The sequence below is a fragment of the Pelodiscus sinensis genome, chromosome 6, assembly GCF_052426305.1.
Source record: "Pelodiscus sinensis isolate ZL-2025 chromosome 6, ASM5242630v1, whole genome shotgun sequence".
NCBI lineage: Eukaryota > Metazoa > Chordata > Testudines > Trionychidae > Pelodiscus > Pelodiscus sinensis.
The window spans coordinates 72,641,859-72,659,952 of record NC_143057.1 but is presented as its reverse complement, the minus strand read 5'-3'; the positions used below and the strand labels follow the sequence as shown (position 1 = coordinate 72,659,952).

Below are 18,094 nucleotides of genomic sequence, written 5' to 3'. Positions count from 1 at the left end.
CGACACCACCTGCGCAACCATGCATTTACTTTGTCAATTGGACAGTCCCTACCCGGACCTTGTCCTTCAACTGGAAGGATGGACAAGAATATCACTTGAGGTTCAAATTCCTTGATCCGTCTTCCCAGTGCAACATAATCTGCTGTGACCTGCTCAAGGTCAATCCTGGCCATATCATTAGTTCCTACATGGAGAAGCAGAAAGGCGTAGTGATCCGAAGGTTTAATCACTTTTGGAAGACTCTCGGTCACATCCTGAATGCGAGCTCCCGGTAAGCAATATACTTCTTAAGACTGGAGGTCTGGATGACAGATGGATGACTCAGTCCCTCTTAAGAGGGAGTCCCCGACCACCACCACCTGTCTTCTTTGGGGGGGAAGGGGGGGGCAGGGTTGTGCAACCCCCATCCCTAGGACTAGGCATCCCATGCCTTCCGGTAGATGGTGTTTCCTTCTGATTTCTTCTCTGAGAGGTCCCTGCCAAAGCATTCTCCACTGCAGTGCCTGTGGAGAGCGCCTGAAATCCATTTCTCACCCCTGCATGAATGGGGGATACCTGAGTTGGCCTTCTTCTAGAAGTTACATGCTAAAAGTTTTCTTCCTTGTCCTGTACTGCCCTGACTGGGTCTTCAGCCTACTGTGCCTGCAGAATTAAATGCTGCCTTCCATTACGGAAGTCTTCATCCTGATGGAATGTAGGGTCAATACTTGGGCCTCAAGTTCTCTAATTTTTTCTTCAAAAATGGCGACCATTTGCACTTTCACTTAGTGCAGATGAAATCCCTTCTTTCTTCCGGGAGGAAGACCAGCATGACACATGCTGTGCAGATAACAATAGCAGACCTATCAATATCCATTCCTGTGTTCTGAGAGCTTCCTCAGTTATTAAATGCCTCCTTGAGGAAGCAGGAGTACGGTGGAAGATTTTAAAGAATGGTGAGTATATCTCGCCCCCTTTCCACTCCGCTTCCTAACTCTCTCCCCAAACTCCCTGTTCACAAGCTCTCTGGTCACCGACTCGCTCCTTTATAAAGCCTTCTACTGCCTCAAAGTCCCAATTAAGGCTCAACCAATGAGCAGAGCCTTCTAGAGGCTTCTAGATTTCAAACCCTGATTAGAAGCTCAGAGCTTCCACCTGCCAGCCACAGCACACACACACTGTGGGATGTAAGGGAAGAGGAAAAAAATGTTACTGTTGGTGCTCCACTTCAGATGATTCTCAAGCAGTATCACTGAAAGTTGAGTCCAACACTGAAAATGCATCTGCATTGCCAATGACAGCATATGGTCTGGCTTTATGAACCACGGCATAGTGTTTGGAGAAAGGATATATTGAAGACTAAATGGCCTCTCAAAAGAGACATGAAAAACAGCCCATTTTACAAGCTCTCAGTCTAACTCTCTACAAGGAAGCTGAATGGTGGCAGCCTCACAACAGGTGATAATACATCCCAAAATCCATTTTGAGAGTCCAAGTGGAAACTCTAGATTTATCTGTAAATCAAACAAAACTGGAAGACTTTTCAAAGTCTTGGTACTGTTCAGATTCCATGTCAAATGGATATTAGCCACCTAAGTATGGAGGACATCATCTTCCGTGGTCTGGTGTAGTTTTGGAAAAAAGACTGGAACATTAACAACCGATTGATATGGAAGTTCAGAAGATACAAAACAAATCCTAAATTTCTACCGAAGGTAATAAAATTTTCTCCTTGAAAAAGGAATAATTATCAGTTAAAACACTCATTTCCACAACTCTTCAGGGATGGACGGTTATGAAAAAGGTTTTCATTGACTTAAAGGAGGGTTTTATGAGACAATTAAGGACGAAATTTAAATCATGTATAGCAGTGTGCTTTCTATTTTGTGGGAAAAGGTTCATTAACTCCTTGATGGATTTTCTTGTTGTATGATGAACAAAGACTGAAAATTCCTTTATAGAGGAGAGAAAAATAACTAAGTTTGAGATGCAAGTCACATTCTCGTCTATCCATGTTGAAGGAAACCACTCAGGTAGGCATCATTGAGTTGTGGGGGTAAATGTATGATAGCACAGTAGGTATCAGAGAGGGCTTTGGATTATTCAACCATGGGATCTTGTTCCAGGAACAAAGATTGCCAGGAAGAGAGGATCCACCTAATGGAGATGGAAGAGCATTTTCACAGGCAGGCTTGCTAACCTAGTGAGGAGGGCTTTAAAATAGGTTCCCTGGGGGATGGTGACCTAAGCCCTGCAGTAAGTGGGGAAGTGGGATATTGTGAGGAAGCACAAGGAGGAGCACGCAACAAGAGAAGCCTCCTGATTCATACTAAGAAAGTAGGACAATCAACTAATTATCTTAGGTGCCTGTACATAAAAGCAAGAAGCCTGAGAAAAACAGGAATTGGAAGTCGTGGCAGTTTCAAAGAACTACGATGTGATTGGAATAACAGACTTGGTGCGGTAATTCACATGACTGGAGCACTGTCATGCATAAATATAAACTGATCAGGAAGGACGGGGATGGAAGCAAAGGTGGTATAAGGGTATATCTATACTGCACCATAACTCAAAGTAAGATATACAATTTCAGCAATGCAAATTGTGTATCTTATTTTCATGTTTTTTCAGAATAGCTTATTTTGTCATTTAGCACGGTCTACATAGCGCCAAATTTCTAAAATATGCACTATTGTGAAATGTCCCTTACTCCTCGTAGAATGAGGTTTACAGTGATGTCGGAATAGCGAGCCAGAAATAATGGGCTTGCTGTGAAGACCTGGGATAGCTATTTCAGGAGACTCTGGTATCCTGAAATAGCATTGCAGTGTAGACATACCCTAAGAAAGCAGTGACATTGCTCAGAGCTCCAGTATGAAACTGGAAAAAAAAAAGCCTATTGAGTCCTGTGTTAAGATCAGAGGCAATAGCAACAAGAGTGATGTCCTGATGGGCATGTTACAGATGACCAGGTCAGATTCTTTAGACAGCTAAATAGAAGTTTCTAGATCACAGGCCCTGGTTCACATGGGGGACTTTTTAATCCCTCTGACATCTGTTGGATGCAATTTCTTGCCAATATTTGGGAAATCATTAAGTCTTGTTAAAGTCATAAAACTGTCCAGAAGGAGGCAATATCTGGCTGTTGTGGCATTCAGGGAAGCTCTCTGAAGTGCATTTATAACACTAGAGTCATAATGGACTTTTCAATGTTGAGCTGAAATCCTAGTACAAGGAAAGGAGACATTAACTTTGTGGCTCTGCAGATCTGAAACTTAGAGAAGTGGATCACTGCGCAGTTTGAAACTACGTTTTCTTTCATTTGTAGGCATATATTTCTAGAGACTTGAATGTGCACTGAGACTTTTAAAGTATCTAAGGATTTGTCCCCCGACTCTGAAAAGACCTTGAGTCCACCAAAAGGCAGGTTCTTCCACAGTCCTGAACCTCCTTAGGAAAACCGGGTAATTGTAGTCAGGTTGCTTAATGCGTGGCAGCAGCAACAGAGACAGTGAGCGCCACAGTCTGCTGCCTCTACAGAAAAGGGAGTTACTCACCTCGTGCAGTAATGAGTGTTCAAGATGTGTGTCCCCATGGGTGCTCCACTCTAGATTGGGTGAAGGGTCACCCTGAGCCACAGATCGGAGCTTTGCAAAGCAGTTTCCCTCTGTTGAGCCGCGCATGCTTAGGAGGCATCTCGAGCCCTTCCCGCCTTCTGCGGCGTGCGGCTCAACCCCCTCCCTTTCAGTTCCTTGTCTCCACCCAAGTAATTTAGACTCCAAGAAGAGGGGAGGAAGGGAGGGTCGTGGAGCACCACAGGAGGACATCTCGAAGAACACTCTGCACGAGGTGAGTAACTCCCTTTTCTTTGAGTTGTGTTCCCGTGGGTGCTCCACTCTAGGTGACTACAAAGCAGTATTCAACATATGGCTAGAGGAAGCCGGAGTCAGTGTTTAGCGGTGGTAGAGAGCACCGCTGTAGCAACTGCTGAGCCATCTTTAAGTTGTGGTAGGATAGAGTAGAGTAATGTCTGGCAAAGGTATGGTCTGAAGACCACATTGCTGCTCAGTAAATGTCTCTTAAGGGGACATTGTTCAAAAAGGCTGTAGAAGCAGCCATGGCTCGAATGGAATGTGCTCGTGGCGGGCCCTATAGTGGTTTATTACCCAGGGTTTGACACTTGCCTATGCATGTTGAGACCCATTTTGAGATTTGTTGCGATGATAGAGGTGTTCCTTTGGAACGCTCAATGATGGATATAAAAAGCCTTTCAGATTTACGAAATGGTTTTGTTCTTTCCAGGAAGAAGGCAAGAGCCCTCCGAATGTCTGTGAAGCATGCGGTTTTGGGAAAAAGGTAGGTAGTATGATCGGTTCGTTGACCTGGAATTCTGTACAGACCTTTGGCAGGAATGTCGGGTGAGGTCTAAGTATGACCCTGTCCTTCGTGAAAACTGTGTAAGGGGGTTCTGCCATTAATGCCCTGAGTTCACTCACCCACCTGACCGACGTGACAGCTAATAGGAAGCAGACTTTCATAAACAGAAAGGAGAGTGGTACTGTAGCCAGTGGCTCAAAAGGAGGTCTGGTGAGGTGGTGGAGAACAAGGTTTAGGTCCCATAAGGGGGTGGGGCCTTATAGAGCAGGTATACGTTGTGGAGCCCCTTAAGGAATCTTTTAGTGATAGGATGAACAAATATGGAGAAGCCGTCTACCAAGGCATGGAATGCTGCTATTGCAGAAAGATGGACTCTTTAAAAAAAAAAAAAAAAAAAAGAGATTGACAGTCCTGATACTTTAAGGTCTAGAATGTAGTCCAGGATGATATTTAGTGGGGCAACACGGGGTTCTACTTCGGCCCGCTGGAACCAGTGGGAGAATCGTGCCCATTTTTGCAGGTAAGTTTTGAGAGTGGATTGTCTCCTACTATGGAGGAGGATGTCCTTCACTTGCTGGGAACAATGATTTTCTCTCTCAGAGAACCAGAGAGAAGCCATGCCTCAAGGTGTAGGGTATGGAGCTGCGGATGTAATATTGTGCCATTGTCCTGAGATAGCAGGTCTACACGGTGTGGTAGTGGATAAGGAGGGTGAACTGCTAGCCTGTGCAGGTATGGGTACCAAGTTTGGCGGGACCATGATGGAGCAATCAGGATGACTAGAGCTCCGTCCCTGCAGATCTTGCATAGGATTCTTGGGATGAGCAGTATGGGGGGGGGGGGGAAGGCATAGTGTAGGGGGGCTGTCCATTTGATTAGAAAGGCATCCCCCAGAGAATGTCTGCAAGTCCTGCACATGAGCAGAATTGAGGGCACTTGGTGTTCTGTGTAGAAGCAGAGATCTATAGATGGCCATCCCCATTGGTGAAAGACTGAGTTTGTGACCTCCGTGTGTAACTCTCACTCATGGTCCGAGGTGAAGTTGCGGCTGAGGGAATCCACTCTGGTGTTGTTCACCCCGGGCAGGTAGGATGCTATCAGGGTGACATGGTTGCGGATGCATGAGTTCCACAGGCAAATAGCTTCCACACACAGGGAGAAGGAGCGGGCGCCGCCCTGTCTGTTTATGTAGAACATTGTGCAGATGTTGTCCATTAGGATGCGGACTGTCTGATTGGTGATGTTGGAGGCCAAGTGTGCCCAGGCATTCCTTACTGCCCGTAATCAGAGGAGGTTGATGTGCAGTAGTGTCTCTGATGGGGACCATCTTCCCTGAACCCCTTGATCGTTCATATGTGCTCCCCACCCAAGGAGGGAAGCATCCGTGGTAATCTATATAGTGGGTTCGATTTGTTGGAATGGAACCCCTGCCAGAAGGTTGTTCGGTACCGTCCACCATCGTAAGGATGCAAGAACGTTTGGAGAAATGGTCACTGTCTTGTTGAGGGAGTGTCGTGATGGGATGTAAACGGTTGCTATACAAAGTTGGAAGCATTGAAAATGTAGGTGTGTGGAGGACTACATAGGTGGTGGAAGCCATGTGTCCCATTAGTCGGAGACAGGTAAGTACTGTGGTGGTGGGAGTTGTAAACATCACGCTTATAATTTCTTGTATAGTTATGAAATGTTGTCAACGTAGGTATGCTCGAGCTGTGATTGAGTCCAGGCATGAGCCAATAAACTCTATATCTTGAACTGGGTGCAACTTTGATTTGTTTTAGTTGACTAGAAGACCTAAACGATTGAGGAGGGATGTGGTCATACTCATCGAGGTGGTTTCGTCCCATGTCGAGCCCTTTATAAGGCAGTCGTCTAGGTAAGGGAATATGACGACATTCTGTTGTCTGAGGTACACAGCGACGACTGCTAGTACCTTCGAAAATACTCTTGGAGCCGATGAGAGGCCGAAGGGGAGAACATTGTATTAGAAATGTTCTGGGCCAAGCGTAAAGCATAGATAGCGTCTGTGGGCAGGATGGATAGTTACATAGAAATACGCATCTTGCAGGTCGAGGGCTGTGAACCAGTCCTCTTGATCTAGCGCAGGAATGATTGTTTTAAGTGTGACCATCTTGAAACGTTGTTTCCTGAGAAACTTGTTCAGTTTGTGGAGGTCTAATATAGGCCTCCAACCCCGTTTTTTTTCCTCGATCAAGAAATAGTTTGATTAAAACCCCTTCCCGTGGAACTCTACTGGTACTCTTTCTATGGCTCTGATTGAAAGGAGTCGATCGATCTCGTTTTAGTAGAGTCTCGTGAAAGTGGGTCCCTGAAAAGGGACGGGGTAGGGGGAAGGGTAGGTGGAGTAGCGGTAAATGGGATGGTGTAGCCTACTCGAATTATGTCTAGAACCCAGTGGTCCAAAGTTATAGATTCCCATTGTGGAAGGAACGGCCGTAAACGGTGGGTAAAAAGATGGCCATGTTGTGCTGTTGCTAGGTCGTGAGGGAAGTATTGCAGACCCTCAACCACATCTTCAAATTTGCTGCTTGGAGGATTGAGCAGTTGGTGGGCGGCCCTGATTAGGGCGCCTCCTCTGAGGTCGTTGTCTTGGCCTAGTGTCTTCAAAGTGCCTCTGTGGGCGGTTGTATTGCCAATATCTGTAGCGATTGTATGTGTTATATGGGGTGTACCGTCTGCGTTTGAAAGGCGGTGTGTACATGCCCAATGTGCGAAGTGTGGTTTTTGAATTCTTACTGTTGTGTAGCATTTCATCTGTAGAAGCTGCAAATAATTTTTGCTTGTCGAATGGTAAGTCTTCTACTTTGGGCTGAAGTTCTTCGAGAACTCCAGATGACTGTAGCCAGGAAGTTCTGCGCATGACTACCGCCATAGCTGTAGTTCTGGCTGTGGTATCAGCAACATCCATTGCAGTTTAGAGAGCGGTGCGAGCGATCGTATGGCCATGATGGACTATTGCTTTCAAGGTAGATCTTTTGGATTCAGGGAGATGTGGTATCAGTTCTGCTAACCTCGAATAATTATCGAAATCATGATTCGCTAAGAGGGCAGAATAATTTGATATTCTTAGTTGTAGGGAAGAAGAGTATATTTCACCAAAGAAGTCTAGCTTTTTACGGTCCTTGTCCGTATTGCCAGTTTTGTATTGTGGCAATTTTGCTCTTTGCTGTGCAGATTAAACAACTAAGGAGTTTGCTTGTGGATGTGTAAACAGAAAATCGTTATTTTTGGGTGGAATGAAGTATTTTCTGTCAATCTTCTTATTAGTTGGTTGGATGGATGCGGGTGTCTTCCACAGATCCTCAGAAGTTTCTATGATTGCCTCATCAATTGGTAGGGCAATCTCACTATGCAATGTAATTTTGTACTTCTTGGAGGGAGACATGCTGACTTGTCGCTACTCGCTTGAATAATTCTTGAAATTGCTTGAGGTCATCAATCGCTACTGTATCTGATGGTATAACTGCGTCGTCCTGTTGGGCACTTAGTTCGTCAGGGTATATGATGTTTATTGATTGAATATCTGATTCGTTGTCCGAAATTCATTCCTCCTCCTCTTCAGTGTGTGTTGTGGGAGGTAGGGGCTGTGGATGAGGCAGACTCCTTCGAGATGGTGTGGAGTGGACTGAGGACCGGGGTCCCATTGATCCCAGGGCCCCCATTGTGGTGGGTAAGATGGGGGTGGTTAAGGCCAATAGGGGTGCCATAGGCTTTGTTGTGGTCCAGCCCTATGATAGTAGGAGCAAGACCTCCTGGGTGACATGTGCCGCGAAGAATATGTCATGTGTCGGTCATCATCAGGTAAGGGAGCATCTTGCAAGGACACTGGAGACATAGATCTGGGAGGGGAATGTCTTCCAAAGTATCTCCCAGGTGAGTAGTCAGTGGGAGGCAGGCATGAATGCTGCTGCCTGCTGTGAGTGTCAGACGCTGCCTGGGGCTGTTCTGTAGCAGGCTCATGAGGATGTGTCTCGCGGTCTGCTGCCAGTGCCAGTGGGGGTGTGGAGATCTGGGTTACAGTTGTAGCCGGTGACGGCTGTGTATGGGGTCTCTTGTGCGGCGGTGCCGAGGGTTTAAGCGGTGCCGCCACTTTAAGTGGCGCCGGAGTTTTCTGCAGTGCTGGGGCTTGAAGCAGTGCCACGGTTAGAAGCGGCGCCGGCTTTTTTTTCCCGCCCTGGGTGGTTAGAGTGTTCCCAGGACGGCTCGGAGGCAGCGCACACCGGTCCCTGTGCCGAACGTGAGCATCTTCCCTCTTCTTTATTAGCAGGGGTCCTCAGATTTCCATGCACCTCCCCTGGGTTTTCGGGGAGGAAGAAGGCGGGAGAGAGCACGAAGGTGAGGCTCTCTGCCTTGTTGCAGTTTTGGGTGGCGAGGGGGTTTCATGTTGTGGTTCCCCATTGTTCTGTAGGCTGTAGAGCCTTCTCAAACAAAATCATCCTTAGGCGGAGCTCTCTATCTTTTCTAGCTCTCGCAGTGAGGAAAGCACTGTGTGCGCAGCTGTGGGGTGAGTGAGTTTCCCCCAAGCAGTGAATACATTTTGTATGGTCGTCAGAAGCCAGCATAGGCTCGCAGCACTGTTCACAGTTTCTAAAGCCTGAGGAAGCAGACATAGGGGAGATTTTTCTTTCTTTAAACTGTTGTTCTCAGTGTTTTATTTATTTCTGACTGTTATGGTCCTTTTCTTTTGTTTCTGTGATTTATTTGTTTTCCTAGCTGAACAGCCGGGAGAGCCCTGGTTCACCAGGGCTCTGGTCTCAAGCGAGTTTCAGTCCCCGAAATGAGATTTTGTTGTTAGTTTCATTCTTCTTATAAGAATTGTTATAATTATTTTAAAGAGAAAAAACAAGGAAAACAAACTTGGAGTATAACAGGGGAAAACTGTGGTAACCTAACTAATGGAAAAGCAGTCTGAGAGACTGAGAGGGAGCTCTCGCTCGCTCTGCCCGCTGACGAGGGCGGTTGAAGAGGAAATGAAAGGGAGGGGGTTGAGCTGTGCGCTGCAGAAGACGGGAAGGGCTCGAGATGCCTCATGAGCATGAGCGGCTCAACAGGGGGAAACTGCTTCGCAAAGCTCTGATCTGCGGCTCAGGGCAACCCTGCACCCAACCTAGAGTGGAGCACCCACGGGGATACTACTTGGAGAAGAATCTTGTGATATGGTCTTTGCTGAGAACCCACCTTCAGCTGTGATGACTCTGAACTGTTCTCATGTGTTCATCAGAAATATCTTCAATAAAGCTTTTGAATTTACCATGGTGAAGTTGTATTTTGCCTTCAGATCTTGATAATTTGTCATCCTGAATTGCAGAGTCACTTCAGAGTAACTGTTGTGACCAAATAGATCTAGTCACTTTTGGTCTTTGTTGTAAGGCTCTTTTTTTTGTGGGATGCTGTCTGACACATTCATTGATTAAAGCATTTGTTGGTGGGAGGGAGAACAGAACACTCATAATTTTTGTCTTCCCATTTACAGCTAAATAATGCCATAGCAGAGGTCTTCCAGATGGTTTTATCAGGTTCCAGAAAAGCCTTGTTGATTGGTAAAGCAATTTGGCCAGAAATTATTGAATATAATATGTCCAAAAGTTCATGTTCTGACCTCTTGGCTCTCTTCTAAGGAAACCGGGATGAGTCAACAACATGTTTCATCAGTTCCTGACATTGTTCAAAATCATACAGCCAAGGATGTTGGTTGAGGCATTACAGCTTCATTTGGTGGTGACAGATATTTTCATTGGGTGGGAAAGGTCATCTCTGTCACTTCTACCCTCTTGCTCTTTGAGAGTTTTCTCCGAAGCAGAGGAGAAAAATATGGTACTAGAGAATTTTTTTTCTGTGTTCCCCCTTGGAATAGCTAGGAGCTTAAAAAAACAAACAAACAGCGCTTGTGGGTCCCATTATGGCTACTGAGGGGGACCATAATAGAGAGGACAGGATATCCAGTATTAGTCACACTAACAAGAAGGGCCCTAAAGCTTTCTCTCAATGCATTTTCCTCGCAAGGTAGAGGACCTAAGAAATGTTCTCTCCATGGTATATAGGAGACATCTGAATAGTGATCTGAGCACAAGAGGAATCATTCTTAATGTAGTCCAACAGTGAGGAAGAACTGCAGACAAAGACAGTTGTCTGCTGTCTGCAGCAGGTATTAGAGAAGTCCATCACCAGGAAAAGATAAGATAATTGACCTGAAGATCTTGACACAGATGTGTGCTGGGTACCCATTAGCAATGGGGACTATTGTTCTTCAGAAACAAAAAGACCCATAGAGAGAACTCCTCCCTCAGTTCTCTCTCCTCACAGCAACACGTGGCTGCATGGGAGAGGCACCTCTCCCCACTGCGGAAGCTCCAGGGCTGGAAGAAAGGCATCTCTTGCTTTGCAGCACTTAATAGGCTGCTGGGTGGCTCCGTAGCTGAGTGGGAACTTAAGAGCTGACTTTCATCCAACTGATTCCAACATGTGAAGAGCTTTATAGCATCCAATTCTAAGCTAACAAAACACATGGGTATTATTGCAAAATTCCTTGAAATCTAAAAGTAAAATCAGAGTCTGGGAGTGAAAAGGATAAAATTAGGCAAGAGTTCCCCATACATACAGTAATTATGATTGAAGCCCAAGCACAAGCATAGTAAAAATAAGGAATATTCATTCCAGCTGTACAGAATAAGGACTCCAAGTCAGAAAAAGTATGGAAATATGTGAAATAAGGAACTATTGTCCAAAGACAACTGGTAATTTCTAACATACACATCACATTTAAATCTACAATTTTGTCACCGAGCATGCAGAAGCCACCGAATCTGTGACTTCCATTAACTTCTGTGTCTTCAGCCTGCAGTGACAGAGCTGAAGGGTCCCCTAGGAGACCACCAGACCTGCTGACAGCAGGAATATCTTTCAGCTCCCAGCCACCATGGGAGAAATCCCCAAGTTCCTGGCCCCTAGAGTTACAAAATGTACCCTTATGCAATGTAATGTATCCCCGAGGTATGCCAACCATACCTTCTGACTAGGAAAAAAGCAACAACCTACTGCTGTTGGTAAAGATGCACTAAGCAGGCTGTTTATGTTTCTTATTAATGATGAGGCAGGAATAGACCAAAAAGGACCCTGTGACTCACTACTGTCATCCTTTTACCCTTAGGATTGTTTTCTTCTTTAGCTAAAGAGTTTAAGAAAGTTTTTTGTGTTATGGAAAAAATTGTAATAGTAATAGTTACTTGAATCTGAGAATATTTCATATTAGATCTGTTTTTACAAAAGCAACTAGGTAATCCTTACTTGTACAAAGCAAGTATGTCATTTTTGATTGCGAGAGTGAAGAATAGTCTAATCTCTTTAGGAAAAAGAGACTCAAAGGCCAGCACAGCACAAAGATGGTCAGAGAAGAGGGGCTGGAGACTTGGGGGTGGAAAGGAGCTATCCAATGTGCCCATAGTATTTGGTGATGGTGAGGGGCAGGCTGGTGACCTTGAGTTTAGAAACAAGCACTCCCAATGTGTGAAGATAACAAATCCCATCAAAACCAGGGTGGTGCAACACCCAGAGAAGTCATCATTAGACTGATATTAAACAGTGGAAACAATTTCCAGATGAACATATGTTGCAAAGTGACTGATTACAATATGATACAGCAAAATCTATATTGTTGCATGAGAAGGGATTCCTATAAAAGATGGAGTGTCTTGAATGGGTCTTTGTACTACTAAGATTGGCGTATCGATCTAGACCTGACAGAAGCCTTGCTCCCTTCTTGCACACTGCCTAACTTGCCACGAGGCTGATGCAAGCAACAGACTAGTAACTATAACACCAGCAGCGTGTCATTAATTGAAATGAATCTCTCTGAAAAGGCTGAAATCAAACAATATTTAAATGAATATCATTTTATTATTGTTTAACAGCACAATTAAAACTGCAATTATTTTTTTAAATCTCTCAACAGTCCTAGTTTTAATCCCTTCACACAGCAGCCTGGAAATCTGACCTATTAGCTAGGACCATCAAAAAGGAAAGGACAGGCACCAACAACTTCCTCACAAGGGCATAAAAAGCTGACACTAGCTGAGAATCCCTAGATGGAAGTACTGGGAGTAAATGTCAACTCCTGAACATGTCATATTAAAAATAAATAAAATTACTTTCTAATGCTTCATTTTTATCCACATATTTAACTTCAGTTTTAGTCATAATAAAAGACCACTATACAAAGATTCTAGGTACTGTAACACCTAAGTAGTAATATAATTCCAGAAGTATTAAAATAACCAGTCAAGCAGCAGATCACAAATGTTAAGTAGTAATGGGGTTACCTTACTCTTGTACTTCTGATGTCCCAGCCGGAACTTCACATAGGGATCGCTCAATCCATTTGCATCCATGGCCTTTAATTCACACCCCTCTATTAAAGTGACACTGACTATTCCTCTCCAGAGCTGAGATTTTCTGTGCATGTCTGACAGGCGTAAACTCTGGGGCTGAAACTTGAGGTTAAAGAAAATCTAGATTTAGTTATAATACACAAAACATTTCTGTAATGTATCCTTCAAGCTTTTATCAAAACTGTTCAACTTATCTGTAGATTTTTTTGGGAGGGAGGAGTTGTTTTTAATTAATCAAAAACACAGTGCCAATTACAGAAGCAAAATACTCTCTCTACCCTAAGATTCCAGTGTTTGTACATTAGAGGATAACATTAACTCATTGGGACACAAAAATCACATTGAGAGCTTGAGTTAAATTGATTATCCACCCCACCCCCCCCCCCCCCATTGCAATCCCCAAATCTTTTTCAGAGTCACTGCTTCCCAGGACAGCATCTCCTCTCCCAACCCATAGCAATGATCGTGCTGCAAATAAATAAATATGTTAAGGTCTAATGAAGAGGCATTGTATGAACAAGTGAACCTGAAAAAGGAATGTCAGATACTATGCAAGGATGAAATTTTGACTAAAATAATCCAAAGCATTAGGAGAAGCAGTAAGTGAGGAAACAAAGAGCACTACAGAAAAGGAGGGAAATAAAATTCACAATTACTGTGTAAATGACAATCATCTGCAGTCAGTAAAATGATTTGTATACCCACATACACTATTATGAAAAAACGCCATGCAGCCAATCTAAAATGATGTTTCTGTAAGATACTCAGCAGTCATCCCTTCAGTTTTGCTGATGTCTATGTAGGTCATTTCCTAATTTGTCCTTTACTTGATATTTAAAAAAAATAAAAAGCTTAATTGAACTTTTAAGTACAACTGCTAGTTTAATCCAATATCCACATGTTCCAAAACATAGAGAATAACTTCACTGGCTGTGGAAAAATCCTTATATCCTTTTGAAAACATTGCTACTGATTACAAAATGTTCTCTCAAATCTGTTCTGAAAAACAGATCTCTTGATTTCTATCACATTCTGACAGAAAAGAAGTATCCTTTTTTACAGTGGTTTGATATGATTGGCCACCCATAAATTTACTTGACTTATTTCAATAGTCAGTAAAGCGTGCATGCATCAAAGTAAATATTTCCGTTGTCAGTATTCCCTCCTGTTTACTTGTAATTATATTTTGTAATTCTGAAGACTTCTCTGCCATCTCCCACTCTGATTTATAAAGCACACCACCACATCAGGTTCTTCTACAATTAGGGTCCAGATTAGCAGGGAGTCATTATATAGTCTTTGTTTTCCATCTGGTACAATAACAATATAATTGTCACAGATAAATCAACAGTGTTTAAATATTTCATTCAGCAATGTAACTGCTCTTTTCACATGTGCTATAAGTATTGCAGAAAGTTAATATGCTTTCACCAAAGTGAGTTTGACTAGTGCATATTCAAACTCTGCAAAGGAAAATGGAATTAAACTTCAACATATGGTAACATCAATAGTATTCTTTTCAAGACATCCAGGATTAAACTAAAGTGATTATAAAAACTATGCAGAATCGTATACTTAAATCCATCCGAACTTGCATTAACAGAGAGTGAACACTAAAAACATTTACACAGAAATATTACTTATGTTTGACAATTAACTAGATAGGCACTCTTCCTCTACACACAGTTAACACAAATATAAGCCCTACTGGATATCTGGTTGTCTTTTCAAATATAAGTGTGGAAACCACTCCTCAAGTGTTCTCCTCTGCTATTAATTTTCACTTGCTATCATTTTACAGGCAGTATCTATCTCCCTGGCCCTGACTAGCACCCTTGGGACCTGACTGGTCCTAAACAAGGAATTTTTCCAGACCAGGGGAGTTCATTTCTGCACCACCACCCCAAGTCCAGTTCCTCCTGGCCTGACCCCTGGCCTCCTCTCCCCCCCAGTCCCCTGCCAGCCCACTGCAATGCTGGGCTGCCAAGTCCTACCAGCCCTGCTGCGGTAGCCTGCAGTCCCACTGTTGGGGTTCCCAGCCCCACCAGCTCTACCATGGCTGACCTGGGTCTCCCGGGCCCCCCCAGATATGCTGCTGCCCCATCATTGGGGCTTCTGGCCACTGACCTGATGAAGCCTGCTGCCACTTCAGACACCCCAAATGCGGCTCAGCTGGAACCTGCAGCCAGGCTCCCAGCCACCAGCCTGGCTACACACTAAGCCCCATATAGGGCTCCTGCCTCTGGCCTTACACAGGGACTCTGGACTGGCAACATCAGTGGTCATTTTGGACCACACCTGTTGCCAGATAAGTGAGTCTTGGTTTACAGAGTTGCAACATGTAGAAATTTTTCTTTAAACATTACTTATTGGTGATATTGACATCCAGATGTGGATATTTTATGAAAGTGAAAACTCACATACTTTATAAATTTTAAAATTATCATTTCCCTCCTACTTCCAAATTATACTAATTTATTATTGCAACATATTACTCATTTTCTAAATTAAGAAATATCACAAAACCAGTGTTTTTGTTTACTCTCATAATCCTTATATCATGATGTGCTATTTCTCATTTTTATTCTCAGCCCATGAAGCCTCATGCAACACTGGAGAGTGTGACTCAATTCTAATAAGGGAAACCATTTGCAAACATTGGGAGTAAGAAACCAGTGACTACACAATTAAGCATCTTCAATCAGACATAAAATCATCATATATTCAAAGGCTACTTTCAGCTTTTCCCTTTGTACAAACTCAATCTTGTTTTGAAAGAGTATAAAATTTATTTTAAAAATTCAGTGGGATGGGTAAAGCAACTGTCATATGGTTACAGCAAATCCTTTTTATAAATGTTAATACACAAAATGGATAGTTAAACACACACTACTTACATAAGAACATAAGAACGGCCGTACTGGGTCAGACCAAAGGTCTTTCTAGCCCAGTATCCTGTCTACCGACCGTGGCCAACACCAGGTGCCCCAGAGAGGGTGAACCGAAGACAACGATCGAGCGATTTGTCTCCTGCCATCTCTCTCCAACCTCTGAAAAACAGAGGCCAAGGACACCATTTTATCCCCTGGCTAATAGCCTTTTATGGACCTAACCTCCATGAAATTATCTAGCTTCTCTTTAAACTCTATTATAGTCCTAGCCTTCACAGCCTCCTCTGGCAAGGAGTTCCACAGGTTGACTACACGCTGTGTGAAGAAGAACTTTCTTTTATTCATTTTAAACCTGATACCCATTAATTTCATTTGGTGTCCTCTAGTTCTTCTATTATGGGAACTAATAAGTAACTTTTCTTTATCGGCCCTCTCCACACCACTCATGATTTTATATACCTCTATCATATCCCCCCTCAGTCTCCTCTTTTCTAAACTGAAAAGTCCCAGTCACTTTAACCTCTTCTCATATGGGACCCGTTCCAAACCCCTAATCATTTTAGTTACCCTTTTCTGAACCCTTTCCAAGGCCAAAGTATCTTTTTTGAGATGAGGAGACCACATCTGTACACAGTATTCAAGATGTGGGCATACCATAGTTTTATACAGGGGCAGTAAGATATTCCGGGTCTTATTTTCTATCCCTTTCCTAATAATTCCTAGCAACCTTTCCTTGCCTTTTTGACTGCCGCTGCACACTGTGTGGAAGTTTTCAGAGAACTGTCCACGATAACTCCAAGATCCCTTTCCTGATTTGTCGTAGCCAAATTAGCCCCCATCATACTGTACATATAGTTGGGGTTATTTTTCCCCCAATGTGCATTACTTTACACTTATCCACATTAAATTTCATTTGCCATTTTGTTGCCCAATCACTCAGTTTGGTGAGATCTTCTTGGAGTCCCTCACAGTCGGCTTCTGTCTTGACTTTTCTAAACAGTTTGGTATCATCCACAAACTTTACTACCTCAATGCTTTCTCCAGATCATTTATGAATAAGTTGAAAAGGATTGGTCCCAGGACTGACCCTTGGGGTACACCACTAGTTACCCCTCTTCAATCTGAACATTTACCATTTATTCCTACCATTTGTTTCCTGTCTTTTAACCAGTTCTCAATCCAAGAAAGGACCTTCCCTCTTATCCCATGGCCATGAAATTTACACAAGAGCCTTTGGTGAGGGACCTTGTCAAAGGCTTTCTGAAAATCCAAGTATACTATATCTACTGGATCCCCCTTATCCGCATGCTTATTAACCCCTTCAAAGAACTCTAATAGATTAGTAAGACAGGATTTCCCTTTACAGAAACCATGTTGACTTTTGTCCAACAAATTATGTTCTTCTACATGCTTCACAATTTTATTCTTTACTATTGTTTCTATTAATTTGCCTGGTACTGAAGTTAGACTTACTGGTCTGTAATTGCCAGAATCGCCTCTAGAGACCTTTTAAAATATTGGTGTCATGTTGGCTACCTTCCAGTCATTAGGTACGGAAGCCGATTTAAAGGATAGGTTACAAACCACAGATAATAGTTCAGCAATTTCCCATTTGAGTTCTTTTAGAACCCTTGGATGAATGCCATCTGGTCCCGGAGATTTAACAACATTAAGTTTCTCTATTTGTTCCAAAACCTCCTCTAATGACACTTCAATCCAGGACAGTTCCTCAGATTCATCACCCACAAAGGACGGTGCAGATTCGGGAATCTCCCCAACGTCCTCAGCCGTGAAGACTGAAGCAAGGAAATCATTTAGTTTCTCCGCAATGGCTTTATCGTCCTTGATTGATCCTTTTATAGCTCGATCATCTAGGGGACCCACAGGTTTTTTAAGCAGGCTTCCTGCTTCTAATGTACTTAAAAAACATTTTGTTATTTCTTTTTGAGTTTTTGGCTAGCTGTTCCTCAAAATCTTTTTTTGCTTTTCTTATTACATTTTTACACTTGATTTGACAATGTTTATGTTCCTTTCTATTTATCTCACTAGGATTGGACTTCCACTTCTTAAAAGATACCTTTTTGTCCTTCACTGCTTCTTTTACATGGCGGTTAAGCCACGGTGACACTGTTTTAGGTCTCTTGCTATGTTTTTTAATTTGGGGTATACATTTAAGTTGGGCTTCTATTATGGTGTCTTTAAAAAGTTTCCATGCAGCTTTCAGGGATTTGGCTCTAGACACTGTGCCTTTTAATTTCTGTTTGTTTAACCTCCTCATTTTTGCGTAATTCCCCTTTTTGAAATTAAATGCCAGGGTGCTGAACTGCTGATGTGTTCTTCCCACCACAGGAATGTTGAATGTTATTATATTATGGTCACTATTCCCAAGCGGTCCTGTAACGGTTATTTCCTGGACCTGATCCTGCGCTCCACTCAGGACTA

The 18,094-nt window shown here is 43.2% G+C and overlaps 1 protein-coding gene across 5 annotated transcripts in view; it reads right to left on the bottom strand.

The window, feature by feature from the left end:
• MCTP1 (multiple C2 and transmembrane domain containing 1) overlaps positions 1-18,094 on the bottom strand; it is a 395,876-nt gene that overhangs the window by 183,872 nt on the left and 193,910 nt on the right. For all 5 annotated transcript variants that reach the window (XM_075932144.2, XM_075932147.2, XM_075932145.2 and 2 more), the window contains one exon: positions 12,693-12,863. In XM_075932144.2, coding sequence (XP_075788259.2) covers positions 12,693-12,863 — 171 coding nt within the window. The remainder of the gene's footprint in view (positions 1-12,692; positions 12,864-18,094) is intronic.